At 49.7% G+C, this 26,580-nt stretch overlaps 2 protein-coding genes across 12 annotated transcripts; one reads left to right on the forward strand and one right to left on the reverse strand.

Annotated features, from left to right (window-relative positions):
- Positions 1 to 1,472: 1,472 nt before the first annotated feature.
- LAS1L (LAS1 like ribosome biogenesis factor) lies at positions 1,473 to 26,023 on the reverse strand. 11 transcript variants are annotated; one of them, XM_021673170.2, is made up of 14 exons: positions 25,708 to 26,022; positions 24,843 to 24,968; positions 23,837 to 23,906; positions 22,660 to 22,741; positions 21,064 to 21,348; positions 20,364 to 20,410; positions 19,500 to 19,516; positions 13,328 to 13,413; positions 12,935 to 12,985; positions 12,426 to 12,632; positions 11,944 to 12,091; positions 6,336 to 6,823; positions 3,556 to 3,706; positions 1,473 to 1,761 (listed from the first exon to the last, which is right to left on the reverse strand). In XM_021673170.2, the coding sequence occupies exons 1-14, from the start codon at positions 25,941 to 25,943 to the stop codon at positions 1,662 to 1,664; spliced, it is 2,094 nt and encodes a 697-aa protein (XP_021528845.1). In that variant the 5' UTR covers positions 25,944 to 26,022; the 3' UTR covers positions 1,473 to 1,661. The 11 variants fall into 11 exon arrangements, 9 of the variants coding, with proteins under 9 accessions (XP_021528845.1, XP_012316281.1, XP_012316280.1 ...); XM_012460858.3 differs by having other exon boundaries at positions 3,556 to 3,703; positions 19,407 to 19,516; XM_012460857.3 differs by having other exon boundaries at positions 19,407 to 19,516.
- On the forward strand, positions 15,208 to 16,260 carry LOC105723001 (protein FAM136A). The gene is made up of 2 exons (XM_012460860.3): positions 15,208 to 15,245; positions 15,822 to 16,260. Exons 1-2 carry the CDS (start codon positions 15,208 to 15,210, stop codon positions 16,258 to 16,260), a joined length of 477 nt encoding a protein of 158 aa, XP_012316283.3.
- Positions 26,024 to 26,580: the final 557 nt, after the last annotated feature.

A 26,580-nucleotide genomic window follows, 5' to 3' on the forward strand; every position in this document is an offset into this window, starting at 1 on the left:
CATCTCTACTAAAAATACAAAAAAATTAGCCAGGTGTGGTGGTGGGTGCCTGTAATCCCAGCTACTTGGGAGGCTGAGGCAGGAGAATTGCTTGAACCCGGGAGGTGGAGGTTGCAATGAGCTGAGATCCCACCATTGCACTCCAGCCCGGGTGACAGAATGAGACTCCGTCTCAAAATATATATATATATATTTCAAAAGGAATCTTGTATGTAATTCCAATACATAAGAATCTGATGAAGTGATGGAGGGAACCCAGAGCTTATGGCACCTATCCCCCGACAGAGCAGGCACTAGAGTACCTTCCAGAGTACACATTTGCAAGTCCCTTCACTAGATGTAGCCTAGATGTTCTTTGCGGACTCTTCCAGCTCTAACATTCCAAGATGCCAACAGACTTCTGGCGTTTGCCATTGTGAGGGGAGAGGGAAGAGGTGGAAGGAAACTGACGTTACATTAACCAGAGCACAAGACTGCTTTGCCCATGCCTAATGCTTAGATCACACACAGGAAAGATCTTTAACACTGCTGGGCTGTTGGGTTAATGGATCCCTCTGACAACTTGATAAAAGCTGTGGACCAGCCCCCTAGAAAAATGATTATACACATACCCACAATGATACTTAGTATATCCTTTCAAGTATTGTAGACACTCTAGGGGGTCCTAATCCAAGTTAAAACTCTTGACTGGGCTCTGGCACAGCATTTTTACCAAATTCCTCTTTAGCATTTTCTTAGCATAAGCTCTCTCCATCATTTCTTGGTGCAGCCCTTTACAGAAATCCCTTAAGGCACCTTAGCAGAGGCATCAGGTTATCACTTGGTGACTTTGTCCTTCCTCACCAGGCTGAAGGCTCTAAGGAATGAAAGCATGGTTTATCCATCCCTATCTCTCGGTAGCTCAGGGCTGACATGAGGTAGGCATTCTAAGGTTAGGTGAGTTTCTGAGGGGACTGATGATCACGGAGAAGGGGCTCTGGATCAGTCCCTAAGATATTTCTGTGGCTCTAATGCACACCACAAGGATGCCCACTCTTTTCTAGGCCAAAAGAGTGCAGAAGTGACAAAGAAAAGCTTCTCTCGGCTTTCAACTGCTGTTTAGTGCATAGTGAGGGCAAGTGTGGAGAACAGCAGGAAGCCTGCAGCAACAAGGCCTGGCTTTTCCCGCTGTCAAGGAGGAGGCTCTAAGCACACCATCTGGCCACTCGCTAGGCTCTGTAGCCAGCAATGCCGCTGGGGCCTGATGCTTCCAAGTGAGGTGGCCTCATACTACAGCTGAGAACAGAAATGGTCTGAGGAGTCAGGAATAAGATACCGGTGGAGCCTGGTTATGGAAGCAATCAGAGCCAGAGGCCCAAAGGGCCTCAGGACCTAGCTCCTGCTCAAAGCCTTGTCTGGAGCCTCCACACTAAAGGGAAAACTATACTGGTCAGCCCCAGCACCCGCCCCCTTCATCTCACAAACACCGAAACTACAGTTGCCTGTTTATTATTTTTCAAACAAACAAAAACAAGACATTCAAAATTCCCCTATGGTGGACAACTGAGTTGATGTGGCTGATCCAGGCTGTCTCCCAGGTTGTCTCAGGGAGCATCGGTTGTACTAGGGGGTGGGCTGTTGCCCTGGCAGGGCTGGATGAACACTTGCACCAGGGATGGCCATCAGAAGAGCTGCAGGCCAGTTTTGAGCCCATGCAGCTGCCCCTGGCTCCAGAGAAGGCCCTCGAAGTTGCTGCTGCTGCTGTTGCCACTTCCCAAGGTGCTGAGGAAAGAGTGGGAGGTCAGTCAGGGAAGGAGGCAGCTTTAGGCTCTGGAGGGGCCAAGAGTGCTTGACATGTGTCTGTGGGACGGGCCCACTCTCCTGCCTGACCTTACAAAGAGACTGGAGCAAATCCGAGTTCATGCGGGCCCCAGGGGTGGTTTGGCCCTCTCCTCAGTAGAGGAAGGGAGGGAAGGAGGCAAGGAACTTTTCGAATGAAGCTTTATGCAGAGCCCTAGTAAATAAACTAGATTAAAGCAAAGCTGTTTGGGTTGAGGGAGAGGAGGGGGCCCCACACCACCCCACTCCCAAGACATTGAAAGTAGCTGCCTTAACGGGGACTTCTTTCAAGGCCCTAGAGCTTGTGGGCCAGGGAACTCCACAATGGATCCCTCCCACACCCAATAGCTAGTTAAGGGGCCCAAGGCCAGGCCCGGGCTATAAGACTAGGTCCATGATTACAAGATTGCTTTAGGGAGAGCGGCTCTGCCCTCCTTCTCCCTGGCCCTGCTCATAACACTCCTGCCTCCCCTGCTTCCCGCAGGTCAAGGTCCTTGCAGCTGGGTGAGAGTGACAGCTGAAAGCAACGCCATCATTCTTCCCTCAGGCAGATCCATGGTTACACTACTGCAGCTAAAAAAAACCCTTACAGATGATCTTGTCCCACCACCTCCCATTACCCACAATCTTACAGACAAGTTAACTGAGGCCCAGAGATGGGAATGGACTTGCCCACGGCCACATAGCCAAGTCAGGGGTGGAGCTGAGACAAGGAGCAGGGGTGGGCATGCCCCTCCCCAGCAGAGGAAACCTCCCTACTACAGAGGGTGTGGGAGATGGGCTGAATCAGCTTCTTTCCTGGTCCTCAATGAGCCATCCTTACCCAGAGCCAGGTTGGTCGGGAAGGAGGGGAAAGGGGACCTCTCTCTCAGACATGAGAATCCCACTCCCAACTACAGATCTCCTGGCTTCCCCAGCTGCTGCCTTTCCTCTCCAAGAGGCCTGCTGGCCATGGCCTTGGACAGAATCCATGGCATTGCCTTGGGTCTGGCCTGCTTCTGGGGCCCCTGGGTTCTAAGAGGGGCTCATCTCCCAGGGAGTGGGCAGGCAGCAAAGGGAAAGACTCAGTTTCAGGGGCCCGCAGGGGTTCCTCTCTGGCACTCACAGGAGTCTCCCGGTCAGAATGGCCCAGCATTCTGGAATGTACAGGCCCTCTGGATGGGCTCCTTTGTGTTACCAGCATAGCCCCTCAGTAAGGGCTGCTTGGTTCCTGGCTCCCTGGTGACCCAAGGGCTCCCACGCCTGTGATCCAGAGGCAAGTTTCGAGGGAGAGCACGGAGCCCTATGCAGGCCTTGCTACCAAGGGACCTGGACAGTGCAGGGAGGCCTACTGATTACTCTGTGCACCTTTGGACAAATCTCTTCCCTTTTCTGGGCCTCAGTTTTCTCCTCAGGAACATGAAAAAGCTGGATGAGAGCATCTATTCTTGACCTTTTAGGAGTGGTAGACCAGTTAGAGAATCGGCTGAAAGCTATGGACCCTTCGCCTCCAAAATGAGCGCACGTGCATGTGCACGCACACATACACACACACACACATCCATCCACAAGCACAAACTGAATGGAATCTGAGAAGGATGCCAAGCCAGCTGTGTGTGGCTACTTCACTGGCTCCCCACACTAGGGACAGGGAGAGCTGGCAAGTGGCCAGCCACCTCCCCCACCCACCTCGTCTTCTCTCCCTCCCACAGGTGGCAGAGAAAGGGGGTGAGAAATCCTGTTGCCATGGGCACTCACTCAGTCTTGCATGTTGAGGGTTCCAGCCGCTGCTCTAGCACAGGCTGGTCCAAAAGATACATGGTGTCATAATTCTCCAGCATGAGCTCTGCTGGGTCCTCGGTCTGACCTGGCATTCGGCCTAGGGGAAATGTGTCCCATCGCACGTCTTCTGTGGAGCAAAGGGAAGTGGCAAGACTGGGCTGATGAGCTGGTTCTCCAACTGACGCACAGGCCTGCTCACCCTGTCTATCCACCCACCCCACTTAGCATGGGTGGGCTCTGTAAGGATCTCCAGCTTCACTGCTCTAGGTATCACTTCTCCACCAGAGTGCTTCACCACACATTCTTTATGGTCCTTCTTGCCCTCTGTGTGTTTACATATACAAGTATACAACTACAGACATTTTTGTTCCTCTTTGCTCTTTTCCTACTTCCCCAGGCGTGTTCCCACACAGACACAAACAACATCTTCAGACCTGGCCGTATCACTCTTCAACTTCTCATCCTCACCCCTATTTCCCTGCCTGTACACACACACACACACACACACACACACACACACATCGTGGAGGGTCTGGTTGTCCCTGAATTCCCACAGCACCCTCCGCTAAACCCACCAATAACTCAGAGTATCTGAATGACCTAGATTTCCTACACATCTACACACACACTCACTTGCCTGTTTAAATACCACGTATTTTCTTAATGCAGAGATACACACCCCACCATGCCCATCTCAGGGTGGACTCCGAGATAATGTTCCCCCACCCCCTGCAGTTCTTGCCCCAAGATGCAAAAGGTATACCCCTTTTCTAGTGAAGGGCTGCCTCACCACACATCCCACCCCTCACAGCCACCCAAATATGTATACAGAAGCACACATACATAAGCCCTTCACTCAGTGACTGTCCCTCCCATTCACTCCCTCCCTCCCACACCTCTCATTCACTGGCATACAACCAGGAATCTTCCTGTCCCTACCTCCCCACACATGGGTACACACAGAAGGAGCAATGGCAAAGGAGAGGGAAAGACTTAACGTTCTAGACTTTCCGCATTCACAACTGACATCCCCCCCACATACAGATGCTCCACTTTAGGATGGGGATGCTGGACATCCCCCTTCACTCCCTTTCCTATCACTGAGACACCTACCACACATTATTATATTAAATCTCCCTCCCCATCCTTCCACAAATGCATTCAGTGTTTTCAAATGAAGCCTTCACTAGTGCATTCCACAAAGATTCTGTTTCTGGTCTTCCGCATCTTCCTGGTACTCAAAGATAATGCCCCTGGCATTCTGTAATGTGTCAACCTTGGACCAGCTTTTTATGTAAGCCAGAGTTCCTCAGGAAGGACTGTTCTACTTGCCCATCCCCCTCCCCTGGCTCTCTTACAGGAAGTTGTGCCTGTCTTAATGTCCTGCATTACTCCATGATACAGAGAAACCTTTGTGCACATGGGCCACTACCTACATAGGCTCTGTTGCTGACCTGATCATCCCTCTATCATCACTAACACCCCCAATGCTGTCTACATCACTGACCTTGCCTCTTTAGCCTGATACCTTTGTATATGTCCCCAGTGACAGCGCAAACATATAGGCCACCTCTGAATGCCTATATCTCAATGCTTGTTCCCACTACCCCTCCATAGATGCCAACCTCAATGCTATCACTTCTCTCTCACACAAATACCTCTTAGCCCTCATGGATCTCAGCAACTCTGCCTCCTCTTCACAAAGCTGCATGACAGCCTACTTGGCCATGACTTCTACTTTGACTGCCCCTACTTTTCCCTTTTTCCTACACACACACACACACACACACACACACACACACACACACACACACTCTGCTGATGTCAATGCCCCACCCTTTCAATATTTGCAAAGACGTCCCAACACAGCCCTCCTTGTCCCAAGTTATTTGTCACTGGGCCATGGTTTGGCCAGCAGCTAGCTACAGGCACATGCACATACACACACAGAGGGAGACAGACTCTATGTTCCAGCCCTTCCACCCCTTCCATACGAGGGCAAACAAAGGCCATAGTTTCTTTCACCATAATCTCATTCACTGCCTCCCCTCTCACTCTCTGCCACTGCCCACCCCACATCACACAGGCCCTGTTCTCCCTCCCTCCCCAGGCTTCAGCACACAGACACCACACTGTTCTGTCATTCATTTTGGATCTTCAGGTTCTTGCTCATTAACCTAAGCAAGGTACTCAAAAAGAAGAGCAGATCCCTATCACTAACCCTCCCTGCGGCAGCTTCTTGGCTTTGGTTTCGCTAATTTGTATGCTCACCTAAAAACCACAGCACTCCGTATTCTCTCTTGTGATCTCACTTCCTGTTTCTCTGATTTAATGCCCTAGGCTCCATCTTTCTAATATACACAGCAAAATCTTATCTCACCACCAGCCAGCCTCCAGGCACACGCACACATACACAGAAAGCAGTCTCACTGCACATGAAAAACACGTGCAGAACCATATACACACTCCCTAATTGCTATCTTCTGCCTGTATGTTACTGCCCAGGGCTCACTCCTATCTCATCCTCTCAGAATGTGTTCTTTATATGAGGTAGCGAGCAGCCTGACAGTGGTCCCTAGCGCTCACAGGCTCCATCCTAAGATGGGGAAGAAGCCAGCCGTCATCTATACACCAGGCTGCCTTCCAGGCTTGCCTCACATTGGCTATCGCCTGCTACTTTTCATCTAGGGTAGAATGAAGCCTCAAGAGCCAGCCAAAGAGAAAAAAAGTTCATGTGGGGACAAAGTAGTTCTTACCTGAGCTAACCTGCCATGCAGAGCCCTGCAAAGCTCCCCTTTTCTGGGCCAGAAGCCTAGCATTCTCGGCAGTGGGGGACTCTTGCCCTGTAGAGAAAGGCCCCACCTCCATTCTCTCTTCCTCTTCATAGTCATCGTCTTCATCATCATCTTCATCCTCCTCTTTTTCTTCCTGGTCATCATTTTCTTTCTTCTCCTCTACCTGGTCTGGCAAGACCTTTTTCTCCTCCTTTTCCTCTTCCTTGACATCATTAACACTGCCCTGCTCCTCCTGCTGCTGGGCCTTTCCTTCAGACCCGAAGCTGGAGCTGGCTGGTTTGATACTCCAACACAGGCTGTCTAGTGTATATGGAGATTTCCCAATGGGGGAGGCCTCAGGGCCCTCCTGCACCAGGCTGTTTTCTCCACTCTGGGTATAAATGGAACAGATGCGCAGCAGCTTCTCCTGCTCCTCCTCTGGCAGGCCCTGCCCCATGGCTTTGAAGATGCTGAGCAAAGGGAGGGATGGGGTAGGAAAGATTCAAAATCTCAAGTCACTTCATACCCCAACACTCCAGGGTTTGAACTTGGTCTCTGAACTTCCAGACCTGCCTCTGAAAGGCAGTGCAGTAGAGCAGACAGAACATAGAAACAACAGGACCATGGACCCCGAACAAGCTCTGTGGTTCATCTCTGTGCCTCACTTCCATTCTGAGGTAAAATGAGGACAATAATGATACCTAATGTACAGGATTGTTGGGAGGAGTAAATAAGAAAGCTCACATAGAATGCCTGGCACAGTGCCTGGCACATAGTGGGCATGCAATAAATGATAGCTATTAGTCTGCACTTAAAAGCTACATAAATACACAAAACAGCCAACAGGCCTGCAGGGCTGGAAATGAGCAGATCCCTCTCTTCTCTGGCTTAGCTGAGCAACCTGTCCTGAGCTCCAAGGATATGCCTGGAAGTGTTCTGGGCTCCTTCTGCGTGGAACACAAAGTGTGATCCTTTTATGGGAGCAGCTACAGCCCAGCCTGGAATGGAGGAAAAGAAAAAAAAAAGCAGCGGCTGACAAGACAAAGCAGGATGTGGGAGGGAGGCCAGATGAGCACTGCGAACCTACTGCAGGCACTGCGGGGCTAAGGGAGACAGAGAGCATGAGGAGGGCAGGAAAGACCAAGGGAGGGCATCGTGCAGGAGGTAGGGCCCAGGAAGCCCAGAGACAAGAGCAAGCACACGGTGCTGCTGCGTGCGGTGAGAGTAGCCCAGCTAGAGGGCACAGCCTGTGCTGAGGAGCCGTGGGAGGAAGAGAGGGCTGGGAAGGTAAGTGTGTGCACTGGTGTGTGTGTGAGGGGTCTCCTGCCAATTCTGAGTATACCTGAAGGCTACGTTTCTGAAGATCACCATGGTGACCATGTGGAGGCTGGCCATGTGGAAGCTGGCCTGGACAGGCAGCCTGGAGGCAGGGAGACCAGGGAGGAGCCTGTTCCGACAGTTCAGGCCAGAGTCGGGGAGGGCTGACCTAGGGCACTGGCAGTGTAGATGGGAGGGAGTGAAGCTGTGAAGGACACACAGACAGACAGAGAGCAGGGCTTGGTGACTGATGGCAGGGGTCAGGCAGAGTTAAAGATGATGACACTGTGCACACAAAAGACGGCGCTAACAGCAAAACCACCAACAGATACAGAGCTGCTGGGAAGGGGAGCTCGAGGGGAGAAGAGGGTGAGCACCCCTCGCAGAGCCTCACATAGAACCGGGCACCTAACAGGCACCCGGTCACGGATAGATGCGGATGGTTCACAGACGGGCCATAAGCTCAGCAGGCTGTTTTCTCTCTGGGCACATGCAGACTGGTCATATATGCATAGTCACTGGTTCGTGGGGGCAGGGCTGGGGGGCTGATGACTTGACTGGGAGATCCTGTCTATGGACCCAATTTCATATTCCAAGAGGATAGTGGCTCAAATTAAATTGACATTGGCAGGCTAGGGAAAGCACTCAAAAAGCTTCCAGCTCTATCAAAGGAAAAGCCAGAGAGAAACTTCGTCCTCTCATGGTGGTCCATTAGTGTGATTAATAATAAATATCCCCAGGCACTTGATAGTAGCAAAATGCCTTATCAGCCCTGGTTATGATTACCCACCTGCTATCTCGAGCTGTCTAGTCTGACCACTAAGGTGCAGGGGTGATGCGAATCTTAAAATACACCCCCTTCCTCAGGTATGCCTGGTCATAGCTCAGGGCTGAGAAAGTCATAGGTTCAGGCTGATGGAATGAAGGTGGACTTTGGGCTCACACCACCTGGGCCAAGATCCCTGTCCCACCATCAACAAATGTGTTAGATAAGTCCCATCACTCCTTAGAGCCTCAATGTCTCATCTGTCAAATAGGGTATACTATATAATACTTCCACCTCCCAAGACTGCTGTGTCAAAGTAAATGAAATTAACCTCTACAAAAAAACACAGCACCATGCCTGACACTTAATTTCCAATAGTATCTTTTATTTTTTCTCTGGGGAAAACAAAAGCCAAGTTCTGTGTTTAACAGATGCTTTCTGCAATAATACAATCTAGTGGAGTATTACAGAAGAGCATGGGACTAAGGACACGCTATCTGGATTCTGGCCCCAGCTCTGACTTGCAGCATAATACCTGGGCAAACCCCCTCTGTTTCCCGCTCTGTGTAATGGGGTGATTAGGACTAGATTCACTGCTTATCTGGGAAAGGCAGGATCTGAGCACAAGGAATCGTACCCAAGTAAGCCGCTGTTACTGCTGGCATGTGTCGCATCCCTCTGGTATGCTTGGGTTGGGAGAAGATCTCTGTGGTCCAGACTTCTCCAAGACCAGCAGCTTCCACTCTGCAGGCACTTAGGATTGGAAAGTACCTTGAAGGCCACCTATCCAAACCTCTCCATGCTGCTCTTGTCACTCCCTCCCTCCCATTACATACACATGCCATGTTCCTTCTGGACTTTGAAACTCCCTTTATTCGTTCTCCTGCTTGAATTGTTCAAATGCCTCCTCTCTGAAACTCTTTCTGACTCATCTAGGCCTTTTTGGTTCTCCCAATTTCCCACCCATCCATGTCACTTCTAGTTTAGAGCAAACACATCTGGCAATGTGGCTGTTCAGTCCCATCTCCTGGAAGTCTTGCCTTGACTGACTTCGTCTACAAAGCCACTTTGTAAATCTTACAAATACCTCTGTGTCCCAAATGCCATCAGGGTTAAAGAAAGACTTTTGGACTCAATAGGGGGATCAGGGACTAAGAGAGTCTTGGCATCCAGACTCCCACTTCATTCATTCCCCAGGCACTGGGTCAGCTCCCACCAAGGACAGCACTGCTGGGAATGAGAGAGCAGAGCACGGTTCAATTCAACGACATTTACTGAGGCCTGTTTGGCGCCTAGACTTGTGTGGTGTGCTGGGGCACAGACAGCTGATGCAGAGTCCTTGCCCTTGAAAAGCTTAGTCTGATAGAGGGAAGGAGACACTAGGGGAAGTAGACACGGCAACACAAAACCTCAGATTTGGGAAGTATTCGAGAGTCAACAGGACAGGGTAGATGGTGCTGCCACCAAGTGAGATAGGGAACAGAGGAGGAAGATCATTTTAGAGTTGAGATGGGGACTAAGATGACCAATTCTCTTTTGGTCACAGTAAGGCTCCTGTGGGCCATCCAACGGGAGATGTCTGACGTGCAGTCGAGTACAGGAGGCTAAATCTTGGGGCAAGGGCCAGGGCTAGACAGAGATTTGGGCCTCAGCACTTTATAGGAACTAGTAATAAGCACAGGCATTTTTCAAGGAGGGGGTGGTAAACAGCATCAATGCAGCAGACACAGAGACTGACAAGGGTCCACTGATTTGGTAATTAGGAGGTCAAAGCAACTCTGGGGGTAAATGCCAAATTGCAGCAGGTTGAGGAGTAAGAGGGTAGTGAGGAAATGGAGAGTGCTGAGTGTAGACTACTCTTCTGAGATGTTTTGATGGGAAGGGAGGTAATGACAAGCTGATGATAACCCAACAGAGGGATGCAGGGTCAAAGGAGATTTTGCTTGTGTTGCTGCTATTGTTGTTTTGTTTTGTTTTAAGATGAGAAAAGCTCAGGCACGTTCCTAGGTTGAAGAGCAAGAGCCAGCAGAGCAAGGTAGAGGCTGGGGTGAGGCCCCAGCGATGCTGGCAGAGTTGGCTCCAGAGCACAGGTGGAGGAGCAGGCTTTGAGGTGGGGCAAGGCCACCTCATCCTGAGACTGGCGAGAAGGTTGAGTGTAGCCGCAGATCAGTTCACGAGGGCTGGACCTCAGGTCGAGGGGGCCCTGCCGGATGCCTCCATGTGCTCGAGGAAGCTAGGGTGAAATGGGAGAAGGGGAGGGGCTTGAGGTGAGCGGTAAGGGTTTAGAATAGTAAGGAAATGGGAGAGAAAGTGGTCAGAAAACAAGTACAAGTTCAGACAAGCAGAACTGAGGCCTCGCCCGAGATTAAAAATCATACCTCTGCAGTGGCAGCAATCCGCAGGGCTATGTGGTTTTCTCCAGCAGAGCTCAGCTACCCGGGCTGAGGAGCAGGGGAAGCAGAATGGGGAGGATCAATTCCAGCTCAGGGGTTTGCAAGTCAGATATGGCCAAAGGATGGGCAGAGCGGAAGGTGCTGATGATGAGTGGCTGAACTGAGCAACCACAGACAGGATAGAGGGGAAGCAAGGTCAAGGGATGCAGGAAATGGAGGGATGGAGATCTGGATGCAGGCAAAGAGCAGATGTCATGGGATGCAAAGGTGAGAACTAGAAGGACGAGAAGTGGTGGTCATCGAGTGGGATGCTGGGATGTCAGCTTTCAGAGGTGGAACAGCTCCGAATGATGGAAATGGATTGCTGAGTGTAGTGGAGAATGAAAGTCACTGGAGTTGAGGAGCTGTAGAGTGTCAGATGAGTCATTCAAATGAAATAGATATTGCTCCAGAAAGCAAGAAGGGAATCAGGTGCTAAAGGCTTCCATGATTATGAGGGAAGTGGCTCAGGGTCAGAAAATGACAGAGGAAAGGAAAGGGAGACAACCACAGGTATTTACCAGTGCAATATTCAGTTTGACCATAGAACCCAGGGTGGATGGGGTAAAGGAGACTCACAGGAGGTATGGCTACCATGGTAAGTTGGGCCAGAATCAGAAAGATCTTTGAATGTCAGGCTAAGAAGCCTAGACTTAACAGGAAGGCAATAGGGAGCAACTGAAGGTTGCTAAGCAACTATCAGAGGTATACTTTGGAAAGATAATAGAGGAAACGGCACTGGGCATGGAGTCAGAAGACCTGGGTTCAATAATAAACAGCAGCTACCATTTATTGTGCACTTACTCTGTGCAGGCCACTGTGCTAAGCACTCTAGGGGGATTGTCTTATCCATTCCCACACTGGATTCAGTTCAGTCAGGTCTTAAGCTGTATGATCTTAGGTAAGAAAACCCTACCCCTCCCGTCTCTGGACTCAGTTCTCCCATCTGTCAGTGGGAGTGAGACTGGGCTAGATTGTCCCCAAAGGGCCCTTCCAACTCAGTCATTCTAGGGTTGTGTGGCCCTGAGGCTTGCAGGGCCTCACCCTCTTACCGGATGGAATTCAAGAGACTTACAGCCGAAGGAGTTGGGGGCTGGCCCAGCAAGGTGAGCCCAAGCAGGACTCAACCATCCGGGGCCAGTCAAGGGAGGCGGAGAAGGTGAACAGCCTCCAGCCCCTTCTTGCTTCCCACTGGCCTGCAGAAAATCGGCGAGCATTCCGTCCTGAGAGAGAAAACAGGACCTAAGGAGAAGGAAGCAGTGCGCCCCCCCACCCAACATTTCACCTCAGAAAGTTTGGCTCTGTCCCTCCCCATCCCCCCAGACTCCCCACCTATACCTCCCAACTGCTCAAAGCATTCAGCCCAGTTTAGTTGGCTCTGAGAAGAAAAGGAAAAGGGAGATTTGTCCACTGCTGCCGCAGGACGCTCTTGGGCAAAGCTAAACCTTTAACACAGGAGGTGTTTGCCTGGTGCTTCTTAGCAGAGAGCTGAGGACAGTGGCAGTGGCTCCTGCCTGGGCTGCCTTAGGCCCTACGGCTAGGGCTAGTCTCCCTCACCAGTCTTGGTGTTGGCCACGATCAGTTCAACGGTCCATCTGAGGATGTAGGTAGGTCGGATCCCGCTGATCCCCAAAGCTGGCAGTTCAGAGAGCATCCTCTCCAACAGGGCCTGCGTGAAGTTCTGGGAGTGCAGGCCCCTGAGCAGGGGCTGCCAGAACTGAGAGAACGGCTTTGGCACCATGACGTCATTCAAGTCCACGTTTTCTGGTTTGTAAGGGACACCCATTTGGGGGGGGCAATAGGAGGGAGAGAGCAAGAGAGCACGAAAGAGAGAGCAAGAGACAGCAAGAGAAAGGAAGTGAGAGTGAGAGCGAGAGAATGTGTGCGCGCGCATGAGCCAAGCCCCCCACCGACAACAGAGTTGCCACCGCAGAACAAAGAAAAGAGGAGAGCAGAACAGCAGGGAGAGAGAAACCAGTTAGTATCTGGCAACCAACAACTGACTCAAAATAAAGTATAAACAAAACAGAGCTCTGGTTCTAGCTTCAGCTTTGTCAATAACTCACTGTGTGACTTTGGGTCAGTACCTTCCCCTCTCTGGACCTCAGTCTGACCATCTGTAACATGAGGATGTTAGACTAGATGACCTCACAAGGCCCCTCCAATTCTGCTGTTCTAGCTCTCTAGCTAGCAGCTAAATCACAAGGAACACGGCACAACAATGTCATTAAGACTCCCCCACCCCACCCCATCCCACCCCATCCCATTCCAGACCACTTAAGGACAGCCCCACAACTGTCAGTGGGGCTACCTGTTCTGCTCAGCCAGGTAGGCTGAGGGGCTTCCAGACGCCATAGAGAAACAGCCTTCACACCCCAGTCCAGGGCCCCCAGCCAACCCCAGGTGTTCCCACCCAAGAAACAGAACCCTAAGGCTGCAGTGAGCCCCCAGAACCCTACCTTCATACTCTATCTGCAAAGCTGCCAACTGTTCAAATGTGGGGACAAGGAAGCCATCATCCAGAAAAGCATCCAGCACAGCCTCCCTGGAACAAGAGAACACTAGTTTAGTAGAGTGATGCTGGCAGAAGACCTTCTCCTACTCCTCTACCCACCCCCAAAGTAGCTAATGCGTCTGGCTCAAGTGGCAAAAGCAGCATAGTGAGAAAGGTGGTGGGTGGGTAGGAGCGAGGAGGAAGGGAGTTGACAATTGGATCTTAGGCTTCAGCCTCCTTGGGCAGGGGCTGGCTAGAGGCTGGGATCAGTGGGTTTTGAACAAGGGTTTACCAAGCACTAATGCCGATCTATATCCCATAATGAGGGAAGTAGTGTCCAAATACACTTCAACACACAAATAGAAAAAAGTTTCACATCCACAGAGGAAGGAATTCAATGCCTGGGATCATGAGGTCAAGGGCTTTTAGACTCAGTTCTTGTAGTCTGTTTCTCTCGACCATTCTCCAGTACCCTACCCCATCTCTCCTCCCTGGCTACCTTCTTTTAGATCCTAGAAGTAGAAACCTTGGGGACCCAACAGCTAGACCAAATATGGTCCATATACCTTATTACTAGTGGATTTAAAAACCCAGAACAAAGTAAGAGGTGTTGCAGGAATAGGCTATAGGGGTAATCTCTCATTCCTATCTATTAGCCCATTTATGCCTAGTGTTCCATTATTGGAATGCTAAGCCTGTGGGAGTTATTTATATCCTACTGCTTAAGGTCTTTACCAAGGTGTGATTTTTCACACACAAAAAAATGTGCAACCTCAGCATAAATGGGTTAATAGCTCAAACCTACAGCAGCAACAACAAGTGATTCCTCCAGAATCAGTGGCTTCCCAAGAGGCTCTCTGCTACAGTTTGGATGTTTATCCACTCCAAATCTCATGTTGAAATTTGATCCCCAATGTTGACCATGGTGTCTGTAGAAGGGGTTTGGGTCATTGGGTCAGATCCCTCATGAATGACTTGGTGCTGTTCCCACAGTATCAGGTTCTTGTTCTATCAGATTCCGCAAAAGCTGGTTGTTAAAAAGAGCCTGACATCTCCCCGTTCACTTTGCCATTTGATCACTGCACACGTGTGCTCCCCTTTGCCTTCTGCCATGAGCAGAAGCAGCAGCCTGAAGCTCTCACCAGAAGTAGATGCTGGCATCATGCTTCTCGTACAGGATACAGAAGCATGAGTCCAACAAACCTCTTTTCTTCATAAATCAACCAGCCTCAGGCATTTTATAGCAATACTAAACAGACATAGACACTCTCCTAGCTGACCAAGCCTAGACGCAGAAAAAAGAGCTCCCAAGGTGTCCTAGTGCCTGGAAAGTTGACATACTTAGATCCCTCCCTCCAGCATTACCAGGCAGACACTACTGTGTTAGGGGCATAGTTTTTCCAGCTGCTAATGAAGCCACCACCCACCCCTTTGCTGAAGGGCGAAGCCAAGAAACCTAGGCTGGGCAAACACTGATAAAATACTTTTGGAACTAGTATCCTGGACATGAAGAGAAGACTCCAGGGGCAATCCCAGCCTACACTGCAGGTTCCCACTCAGGCTTACTCTGCCACCTACCACCTACCTACACTCTGCAACTAGCTGAGGTTTACCACTGCCTCCACAGGTTCTTAGTGGAAAGTCCCCCAAAGCCCTTCCAGCTGAATTTAATTAGAAAGCCCTCAAGAGCTGGGGAGGAAAGAATGGGTAGACATACTATGTGCCCGCTCTGGACTGAGCTGAGCACTTTGTTTTAGAAAAAAGGCCACAGCCATACTTGAGAGAGTAAGAACTTAGTTTCCAGGAACCAGACTCTGAGAAGGTCCCGCCTCTGTTCCCTTAACCATGACTATCCAAGGGATGCAAATACCCTCCAATGGCAGGTGAAAAGAAAACATCAGGCCAAGCATGGTAGCTCACGCCTGTATTCTCAGCACTCTGGGAGCCCAAGGCAGGCAGATCACCTGAGGCCAGGAGTTCCAGAACAGCCTAGCCAACGTGGCAAAACCCCGTCTCTACTAAAAATATAAAAATTAGCTGGGCATGGTGGTGTGTGCCTGTAGTCCCAGCTTCTCAGGAGGCCAAGGCAGGAGAATTGCTTGAACTCAGGAGGCAGAGGTTACAGTGAGCCAAGACTACGCCACTGCACTGCAGGGTGACAGCGAAACTCCATCTCAAAAAAAAAAAAAAAAGACCAGGTGTGGTGGCTCATGCCTGTAATCCCAGCATTCTAGGAGGCTGAGAGGGGGGTGGATCACGAGGTCAGGAGTTCAAGACCAGTCTGGCCAAAATGGAGAAACCCCCATCTCTACTAAAAATACAAAATTAGGCCAGGTGTGGTGGTTCACGCCTGTAATCCAAGCACTTTGGAGGCCAAGGCAGGCGGATCACCTGAGGTCGGGAGTTCAACACCAGCCTGACCAACATGGTGAAACCCCGTATTAAAAAAAAAAAAATAGGGCGGGGCAGCGTGGGGTTGCCATAGCGGAGCTGCAGCAACTGCAGGTGCAGGAGGCGGTGGACTCCATGATGAAGAGTCTGGAGAAAGAGAACATCCGGAAGATGCAGGGTCTCACGTTCTGGTGCAGCGACAGCTGTTGTGAGGACAGCAAGGCCTCCATGCAGCAGGTGTACCAGTGCATCGAGCACTGCCATGCGCCTCTGACTCAAGCCCAGGCTTTAGCCACCAGTGAGTTGGAGAAGTTCCAGGACCGCCTGGCTTGGTGCACCATGCATTGCAATGACAAAGCCAAAGATTTAATAGATGTTGGGAGTAAGGAGCTTCAGGTGAAGCAGCAGCTGGACAGTTGTGTGACCAAGTGTGTGGATGACCACATGCACCTTAACCCAACTATGACCAAGAAGATGAAGGAGGCTCTCTTATCCATGGGGAAATAAGTCTTTGCCAATGCCCATCAGGGCTGAGGGCAAGGATATATTTTTTATAAGGAATTGGGAATTTTAGTCTTTTAAGCAAAGTTTATGAATGAAGAAATTAAGGATGGCCGCAAGTGTAAGGCATATGTCATTTGCCTCTGGACACTGGTTCTTTTATGTTCAGTCCTAAAAAATGAAATGGAAAAAAGTGGTGCTAAATTGGGTCAGGGACATTACAGCAGAATTTTGGAGCTTGTATTTCCTGTGGCCAGTGCCTGTCCTGGCAATAAAGATCTCCCCTGTAACAAGTCAGAGCCCTCCAAGGTACCAGACTCTTCTTACTACACAGGTACCAACAGCCTGGCAGGTTAGAATTGGTGGAGTTTGAGGAGAGATATTTTCTCTTTGTTGCCAACATCCTGTTTACCAGAAGTGTCACCACACCATTTTCCATAAGCTGTGAAACAAAATCCATGAGGTCACTAACTTAGAAGGCAAAAAGTTTTCTGAGTCTTCGTGTTCTTGGTTTTGTGTAATTTATACAAAGGCATTCAAGTTGGTTTTAAGATGTGGAATTGGGAGGGAGACTAGTTTGGATAAGAACTTTGAAAGGCTCCTTGTGGATCCCCATTTCTGGTCATGAAGATGTGGATGTACATTTCTTAAAATTAGTACATGCTGCATCTTTCAGCCTGGGGACCATGCAAAAACATGAGAGGTGATGACACACTAATTATGAGAAGCATAATTACTCGCTGATGGGCCCTGAGACTGTAGCAAAATGACAATGACAGGAAAATTTTTTTTTTTTTTGAGACGGAGTTTCACTCTCGTTGGCTGGAGTGCAATGGCACGATCTCGGCTCACCGCAAACTCTGTCTCCCGGATTCAAGTGAATTTCCTGCCTCAGCCTCCTGAATAGCTGGGATTACAGGCATGCGCCACCACGCCCGGCTAATTTTGTATTTTTAGTAGAGACGGGGTTTCTCCATGTTGGTCAAGCTGGTCTCGAACTCCCAACCTCAGGTGATCCACCCACCTTGGCCTCTCAAAGTGCTGAGATTACAGGCGTGAGCCACTGCCCCCAGCATGACAGGACAGTCTTGCAGTAACACTTTCCCTTTGAAGAGAAAGGGATTTTGATTGTGATATATACTAGTATCTAGGAATACTAGAGGAATAAAAGAGGACCAGTTGGCTACTTGATTATAACAGAGTTATAAAGTACTGGATTTGGAAAAGCCTGGTTTTTACAGAACAGATGGAACGAAAGCCTAAACCTAGCATTGCCTACTTAGCCCCCTGAGTTAACAGAGCCCAACTGAGACAAACCCCTGGCAACAGGAAATTCGAGGGAGAAAAAGTAACCAACTTGGGCTAGGATGAGCTGACTCCCTTAGAGCAAAAGAGAGGCAGCTCCCATTACCAAATACCACTTTTGCCTCGGGCTTTTGCAACTTGCAGTGTTCCTGCCCGGCATGACACCTTATTGTTTTGATAGCAATCTCACTGTATTTTCACCAACTTATTACTTGAAATGATAATATAGCCTGTCCACTTGCTGTTTCCAGGCTGTGATATATTTTCCTAGTGGTTTGATTTTTAAAATAAATAAGGTTTAATTTTCTCCCCACAAAAAAAAAAGAAAAAAAAAATACAAAATTAGCCAGGCGTGGTAGTGCACGCCTGTAATCCCACCTACTTGGGAGGCTGAGGCAGGAGAATTGTTTGAACCTGGGAGGCAGAGATCGCAGTAAGCTGAGATCATGCCACTGCACTCCAGCCTGGCCAACAGAGCAAGACTCCATCTCAAAAAAAAGGAAAAAAGAAAAAAAAAAAGACCAGGCCAGCTGCAGTGGCTTACACCTGTGATCCTAGCACTTTGGGCGGCCAAGGCAGGACAATCTCTTGAACCCAAAAACTCGAAACCAGCCTGGGCAACATAATTGAGACCCCATCTCTACGAAAAATTTAAAAATTAGGGCCAGGCGTGGTGGCTCACACCTATAATCCCCGCACTTTGGGAGGCCGAGGCAGGTGGATCATGAGGTCAAGAGATCAAGACCATCCTGGTCAACATGGCGAAACCCCGTTTCTACTAAAAATACAAAAATTAGCTGGGCATGGTGGCGTGCGCCTGTAGTCCCAGCTACTCGGGAGGCTGAGGCAGGAGAATTGCTTGAACCCAGCAGGCGGAGGTTGCGGTGAGCCGAGATCACGCCATTGCACTCCAGCCTGGGTAACAAGAGCGAAACTCTGTCTGAAAAAAAAAAAAAAAAAAAAAAAATTAGCTGGATGTGGTAGTGCATGCCTGTTGGTCCCAGCTACTCAGGAGGCTGAGGTGGGAGGATCTCTTGAGCCCACGAGGTTGAGGCTGTGGTAAAGTATGTTCGCACCACTGTACTCCAGTCTGGGAGACAGAGCAAGACCCTACTGTAAAAAAAGAGAAAAGGCCAGGTGCAGTGGCTCACGCCTGTAATCCTAGCGCTTTCAGAGGCCCAGATGGGAAGATCACTTGAGGTCAGGAGTTCGAGACCAGCCTGGCCAACGTGGTGAAACCCTGTCTTCACTGAACATACAAAAATAGCTGGGTGTGGTGGCTCATGTCTGTAGTCCCAGCTACTCTGGTGGCTGAGGCAGAAGAATCGTTTGAACCTGGGAGGTAGAGGTGGCAGTGAGCTGAGACTGCTCCACTGCACTTCAACCTGGGCAACAGAGCAAGACTGTTGATACATGGTGGGCACTGCTAGTCTTGCCTTTTTTTTAAAAAAAAAAAAAAAAAAAAAAAGACAAGACTAGTAGTGCCCGACATATATCTTTTACCTCAAACTTGGACAAGGGCTAGGCAGTGTAATTATCAAGGGATTTTTCTAGTTTTCAAGAGCTCCATATGCCACCTGACAGAGAGGAAAACAGCTGGCCAGAAGATGGATAATAGTGGGCATTCCTGCCTTTTGCCATTCTAGTATAGGCAACCCTCACCTGGAAGTTGGCAGGGTTGAGGGCAGATGGTTCTGCCAAATGTAGGGTCACTGTGGAGGGAAATCAGGATTACCCCTGGGATTTTGTACAGGAGAATAGCAAGCTAGGATATGGAAACCGATTTCAAAGAGGCTGCTACCCTCTATCCTAGAGAATATGCAGCTCCCAGTTACCTAGTTACACACCTGTTCTCGCATGTAACGCCCTTGAGCTCTGCCAGGACACATTCTACACGTGGGGACGGGTTATTCCACGCCTTAATGGCCTTAGGTAAATACCTAAATTTCTCCAGCACCTGCCAGCAAAGAGGGTCCCATCAGAAGGCTGGTTCAGCCAAGCAACACACCTCCACCCCTCCAGGATCCCTTCCCATAGGACCTCTCAGCACTACCCTGCAGGGGACAGGGCAGGGCATGCAGGGGTGGGTCCACAACTCCCCTATTGGCCTTGCTACTAAAAACAGCCTGACTCTCAAATGCAAGACTTTCTCCTCCTTCTCCCTCCCTCTCCCCTTCCCCCTCCCCCAGCTGAATTTCCTGTGGGTAAATACTGAGATGTTCAGTGGAGGAATTTGGCTAGAGATAGAGACTCTTGGGCCATAGGGCTAAAGATGAGGGGAGGTAATGAGTTACAGAAGATAAACGGGAGATCCAGGCTCTAATCCTGATTCTATCATTAACTGTATATGTGACTCCCTCCACTCATCCATGGATTCAATTTCTTAATCTGTGAAAAGGGAGAGCTGAGCTAAATGGTTTCTGAGCTACCTCCTTTTCTACTAAAAACAGCACCCCTCCAGCTCACCCAATTTACGGAAGCTCCTGGGCCCCATCTAATGGTCAGCTGCGGAATTGCAGGGCTGTGCAACTACCCATCCCAGTTGTTCCCTACCACCCAGTAGGGCAGATTATCCGCAAACTTCATCAACTGCTCCCTTCCATCGGTGTGGAGGATCAGCCAATTGGACTCTGCTCCTCTTGTCTCCTTCCTAGTTCCCCCCTCTCTCTTTCCGAGAAGTTCCCTCACGCTTTGTCACTTTTCTTTCAAATAATTCCTTCTCAAGACTTCTCTCAGGTAGCTGGCAAGAGGGAAGAAATGGCTGGGGCAGATGAGAACACACCAGGTCCAGGGCACTTTCTTACCGTAAACTGCTCCTCTTCGTATGATACCAACAGTTCTCGGGCTCTTTCTGAAAACAGAACGGGGAGACAGATAGGACTGCAAGCCCAGACCCCTGTTCCTGCTGGGATTCTGAGCCTCTCTCACCTCATTTCTTTTTTTGTTTTGTTTTTTTTTTTGAGATGGAGTTTCCTTCTTGTTGCCCAGGCTGGAGTGCAATGGCACGATCTCAGCTCAACGCAACCTCCGCCTCCCGGGTTCAAGTGATTCTCCTGCCTCAGCCTCCCAAGTAGCTGGGATTACAGGCGTACACCACCACGCCTGGCTAATTTTGTATTTTTAGTAGAGACGGGGCTTCTCCGTGCAGGTCAGGGTGGTCCCGAACTCCTGACCTCAGGTGATCTGCCCGCCTTGGCCTCCCAAAGTGCTGGGATTACAGGCGTGAGTCACTGCGCCCAGCTTCACCTCATTTCTTGAGTTACAACTGGGAAACTAGAATTCCTTCCCCACCTACTTCACAGGGCTCAAGGAAGACGTTTGTGAGGTGAATGTGTCACTATACTATGAAAACAAGCCAGGAAGATGGTTTGTGACAGTAATTGTTTAAGCTAAGACTCACCACAGGCCCCAGAGGAAATGATGAGCCAGGGAAATACACAGTGTTAACTCTAAGCCTGAGCCTCCTGTGCTCATGGGCCCCTTTCTGCCCTCCAAAACACCTACCATATAGCTCTTTATGACTCAGGACCCTTTTGCAATGAGAATCCATCTCTTCGCTGCCTTTGCTGTCTCCGTCGGCCTTTACATCTGACTCCACACTTTTCCCATTGTCCTGAAGTTCTGGTTTCTGTTCTGTGATGTCATCGACGATAATGTTCTTATCTTCCTCTTGGTCCTCGTCCTCTATCCCTTCCCTGAACTCCTCCAACTCCCAGGTCTCTCTCAGGCTGCTCTCCAGTTGGCGGCACCAATAGGTCTTCTGGAGCCAATCCAGGACAAAGTAGCAGCCTAGAGAAGGGAAAGCAGGCAGTGCCACAGGATCAGGCAGGCAGCTAGCAGGCCTCCAGCCTCATCTTGTGGGCACTATAGGAAGGCCCTAGGAGAAGGTTCGGCTCCAAAGTTCAAATCTCAAATATCCAGAAGCAGCCTCTTTAACACTGGGTTATCCCCCTGTTCTTTGCTTTCTCCTGCTCATCAGCACTTTTCCTAGAAAGGAACTAATATTGCACGTAGAGACAGGATGTCAAAAACAGCAAGGAGCAGGTAAGTGGGAGAAGTAGGAATCAGCCCTATTAGCTAGTTACGTGTCCTTGGCTAAGTCTCCCCTTTTGTAGATCTGTTTTCCCATCACAAACGGTGAGGCTAAATCCAGGATTCTTAATTGGGATGGGGTGGATGTCCAAGGAACTCCTGGGTTCATGACACTTCTGATGGCTCATGCCTGGCAACCTCCCCACCTCCACTATGGTGAGGTATGTGAGGCTAATGAGGCACTACCTCAGAAACAAAATTTAAGGGGAGTGGCCAGGCACTGTGGCTCACACCTATAATCCCAGCAGTTTGGGAGGCCAAGGTAAGTGGGTCACTTGAGGTCAGGAGTTTGAGACCAGCTTGGCCAACATGATGAAGCCCCATCTCTACTGAAAAAAATACAGCCTGGCATGGTAGCTCACGCCTGTAATCCCAGCACTTTGGGAGGTCGAGGATGGTGGATCATGAGGTCAGGAGTAAGAGACCAGCCTGACCAACATGGTGAAACCCTATCTCTACTAAACATTAAAAAAAAAAAAAAAATTAGCCAGGTGTGGTCTATAATCCCAGCTACTCAGGAGGCTGAGGCAGGAGAATCACTTGAACCCAGGAGGTAGAGGTTGCAGTGAGCCAATATCGTGCCACTGCACTCCAGCTTGGGAAACAGGGTAAGACTCGTCTCAAAAAAAAACACCAAAAAAAAAAAAAAACTTAAGGACAGGCCAAAAACCTCTGTAGTCAAAAGCATCAAAACAGTGCCTTGCCAAGCCATGTTGGAAGCTGAAACAAATGGAGAAATCAGTAATACTAACCCTGTTTTAATTAAAGTTTTGATATTGTGTTGTTTAACATAAATTTTTCTAAACTAATATGTTATTTATCTTGATTATGGAACTTTTGACTTCTTCCCGCCTTAAATGTTGTGCCCAAGGCGAGGCCTTACTTCTTTCAACCTAGTCCCAGCCCTGACTCCAGGTGGAGACCCTCCTGCCTATTCCTCTACCCTCAATGCCACCAAGCCCAGGCCCCTGGGCTTAACTGTGATAGGTATACCCTCTGAGGACTCACCTCTACGGCAGTCATTTAAATGGGGCATTTTCTTGTGGGTCAACTCATGGCGAAGGTCAACAATCCAATCCGGAATGTTTACCTGATTATAGGGGAGGGTGTGAGTACAGAAATGAGAAAGGATTAAAGTTGGAAGGGAGCCAGAATGAATTATCCTGACCACCCCCTGCCCCATTTTACAACTAGAGAAACTGAGGTCCTGAAAGAAGATTCCAATCATAGTGACAGAGCCAAGATCAAAAACCAGCTCTCCTGATTATTTTTTTACTGCTCTATGGAGGAGGTCTTGAAAATAAGAAAAGCGGGCCGGGCACAGTGGCTCATGCCTGTAATCCCAGCACTTTGGGAGCCCAAGGCGGGTGGATCATTTGAGGCCAGGAGTTGGAGACCAGCCTGGCCAAGATGGTGAAACCCCGTCTCTACTAAAAATAAAAATGTAATCCTGGCTACTTGGGTGGCTGAGGCACAAGAATCGCTTGAACCTGGGAGGCGGAGATTGTGGTGAGCCAAGATCACGCCACTGCACTCCAGCTTGGGCAACAGAGCAAAACTCTGTCTCAAAAAAAGAAAAGAAAATCAGAAACAGAAAAGGCACACACCTCCCCTAACCACCAACCACCCTTCTACAACAAAGAAATCCCTGTGAATGAGCATTAACAATCATGTTCTCCAGTCTCCCTCTCCCCTGTCCTTCTCCCTGAATATCCTTTACCCCTGCTTCCCTCACATACCTCCTCCAGGAAGCACTAATGACTGAAAACATGCCTGCCCTCTGGGCCTCTATATACTTCACATATTGACTCAAGGCAGGAATGTCTGAGTTATGGAAGTGGGAGACAAGCGATGGGAATTCCTGACTTACAAAATGACTCATAGTGGCTGGGCTGTCTCCTCCTTTCAGACTGTCAGCTCCCTGAGGGCAGGCACTGTGACTGTCACTTCTTTCCTGTCCCCACCCAACGCAAGCTGGGCAGGCTAAGCCCTCTGAGATACCAGTCATGAGCAAGGGAGCAACTGCGCTTCCTTCAAGCTGGAAGATGAGGCTCTAAGATTCTTGCTGGGCTTGGCTGGTAGTGATGGGATAAGCTAGTCTGACTGTGTGCCCACATTACTCCACACCCCATTTGGTGAGCTCTCTCGGAGAGAGAATTGAGCAAGGCCACTGTATGATACGTACCTCTTGAGCCAGACACTTGAGGGGGAGTTTAGCAAACTTTGTCTTCCTCTCTGAGATAAGATTCACAAACCTGGAGTTGAGGAAGAAATGAGTCGCGCAGCCCAAGGAACTGTTTTATTCCAAACACTTTGCTGAGTTACTGACACCCTGCATTTATTTCCACAACTTTTCCACTGACTGTCCTGTCCTATTCTTACATTTACTGAGATTGCCCTATAACGAAGCCATACAGATGAATAAGACGCTGCTCTAGCCTTGAACAGTTCAGTCTGGGATAAATAATCATGACGTAATGTAACATATCACGCTAGAACATAGTATGTTATAAATGCTGCAAAGGACTACATTAAACGACAATGGGAAGCACAGCTAACCAATGGAGAAAGTAAGAAGAGAAAGGGAGGATCTCAAGGCAGACAAAGAGAACAATAGATAAACAAAGACTTTGACAGATACGAAAACTCAGTAGCAACCTTTTTTCCAGTTTGTATACAGCTAGAACCATGAGCCACTTTGTAAGTCAGGAATTCCCAGCCCATGTCTCTACTTCCATAACTCAGCAACCTTTCAGTGTTCATGGGGTGGAGAAGGGGAAAAGGGTGGTGCTAGGAATAGACAGGAACAGGGTTGGAAAGTCTACATTAAATCACGGCAGAGAACATCACGTCATTCAGACAAATTCCTCTGGGTGAGGAATTCAAAAGTAAGAAAAAATATCAGACCATCAAGAGATCCACACAGATCACCAGGTCTGAATCCCTTCCCCCACATTCCAAGAGAAAAAGAAAAATGGAAGAGAAGGCTTTCAGGAAAAAGGGAAAGAGGAATGTGTTGACAAGGGTACCAAAAGCTGTTAAGTCAAGCAATAATCATAGGCTGACCCACACTGAGGTACACGTAGAGTTTTGCTTCAGGTAACACCTGAAACCAAGTTTTGCTTATCACATGCCTCCCCCGCCTCCAGTCCCCAAAGCCCACCTCCACCCTTACCCCACGCAGGTCTTACCTGACCAATGCCATGCCATAGAGCAGTCTAAGTTCATCAGTGCCCAAGCCACCAGTTACATCCAAGAGCTTACAGCGTACCAGGTCAGCAGTAGAAGCCACTGCCAGGGGGAGTTCGTTGCCTGACCTAAAGGGTCACAGTCCAGCACCATCATAAAGAGGCCTTACACGGTCCACCCTCCACCTCAGAACCTAGGTTGCTGCAGGCTACACCCATCATATTCTGGTTCAAGAGCATGTACAGACACAAAACAAGAAGGTGAGAGGAGACAGGGTAATGTCTGTGGGATCCAACAGTATATAGAGCATGAGGGGCTGGCTAGGCCATATACAGGACACCTAACTGGCAGACTGTCAATTTACAGTGTGGACACACCCCTTTCTTTCACTCCTAAATCAACTCACTGAGCTAGAGAAGCCCCTTACCCCTTGTTAGTCAGCTCCCAACTCAATCTTACCAACCGGACTGAGGCGCTTCACTCAAACATGGTTTTGCAGGCAAGACTTCCTTCCTGCTCTCCCTAACTGGAATCGGAAATCCACCCTAGGGTACTAAACTACTCCTTAAGCCCTGGCTCAGGCCTCACTAGTCCCTCCGGCATCCTCTCCAAGTTGGGAGAAGGTCACTCTCTGGAGGTAATGGGTAAACCTCACAGATATAACAATTGTTGAGGCACAACCCCTTACTTTCCATCCCCAAACGGGATTTCCGCAAGAGATGGCCGCGGCGTTCCCCCAGGCATTTAGGAGAGGAGCAACATTAGGCGACTTAGGGGAAGACTGGAGACAGGGCCTTAGAGAAACGACAAAGGAAGAGGTGCAGCGCCACCAGCACGCAGGCAAAACGGCCGAGCCCGCCACCTTACCTGCTCCTCCACACCGTGATGCGGTTAAGCGCGTACCGCTGCAACTTATGGTCGTCACAGAACAGATAAACCGTCACCTGGTCCCACTCGGCCCTGCTGACCCAGGCGACCACGACACCTTGGGCCCAAAGTGGCAACAACCCTTTCTCTTTGATGCACTTTCCGTACCACGAACTCCACACGAGATCCATCCCCTGGGAACCCAGACCGGGCCCGGCCTCGGATTCCCACCACATACTGAGCTCAACACCAGGCTCGGTGCCGCGGCGCTCCGCACAACCCTCAGCTCAACGTGCTACCCTCTCTCCGAACCGCCGCCGCGCCAGCAGCCAATGGGAGAGCGTAACCCCATACGCAAGCCCGCCTTTCAGCGTCAGCGTAGCCAATCGGAACGTGAGAGTTGGACGCCGACCTAATGACTGCGGGGGTTAAAAACTCGCCGGCCGGAAGTGTTCTTTTCACAAAGCAACCCCTCCGGGTGCAACCGTTCAGCCTCCAGGTTCCGCCAACTTCCTGGTTGCTAACCGGCTTCCGTACCAGACCGGAAACAGTGTCTTCTCCGCAAGACGAATTTTATATTGCGCCCCTCGGCGGGCGGCGGCGTGATTGTAGTCATCCAGTGAATTGAAAATGCGATTATAAGTACGTTTTAATTGCCACGAACCAAGACTTAACCTAGTAAAACACTGGACACTGAAGCAGGGCTACTGAGGAAATATCTCTTATCTAAATAGCTACAGTTGGATTGGAAAAATCTGTTTTTGTGGCAGATAACCAGCGGCCCTGCCTTTTAAATTAGTACCAGCAAGGACGGGCGTGGTGGCTCACGCTTGTAATCTTAGCACTTTGGGAGGCCCAGGCGGGCGGATCACT

Source organism: Aotus nancymaae, unplaced genomic scaffold (genome assembly GCF_030222135.1).
Source record: "Aotus nancymaae isolate 86718 unplaced genomic scaffold, 86718_ANA_hifiasm-v0.15.2.pri h1tg000073l, whole genome shotgun sequence".
Lineage (NCBI taxonomy): Eukaryota > Metazoa > Chordata > Mammalia > Primates > Aotidae > Aotus > Aotus nancymaae.

What these genes read in the sequence shown, in the direction of transcription:
- LOC105723001 (XM_012460860.3), top strand. Translation starts at nt 15,208, where the DNA reads ATGACTATCCAAGGGATGCAAATACCCTCCAATGGCAG. An exon ending in CAAATACCCTCCAATGGCAG is followed by an intron (nt 15,246 to 15,821) that starts GTGAAAAGAAAA and finishes AAAAAAAAATAG; the next exon opens with GGCGGGGCAGCGTGGGGTTG.
- LAS1L (XM_012460857.3), bottom strand. Translation starts at nt 25,943, where the DNA reads ATGTGGTGGGAATCCGAGGCCGGGCCCGGTCTGGGTTCCCAGGGGATG. An exon ending in TCAAGTGTCTGGCTCAAGAG is followed by an intron (nt 22,742 to 23,836) that starts GTACGTATCATA and finishes CCCTATAATCAG; the next exon opens with GTAAACATTCCGGATTGGAT. An exon ending in TACTGACCCAAAGTCACACA is followed by an intron (nt 12,633 to 12,934) that starts GTGAGTTATTGA and finishes CTTACAAACCAG; the next exon opens with AAAACGTGGACTTGAATGAC.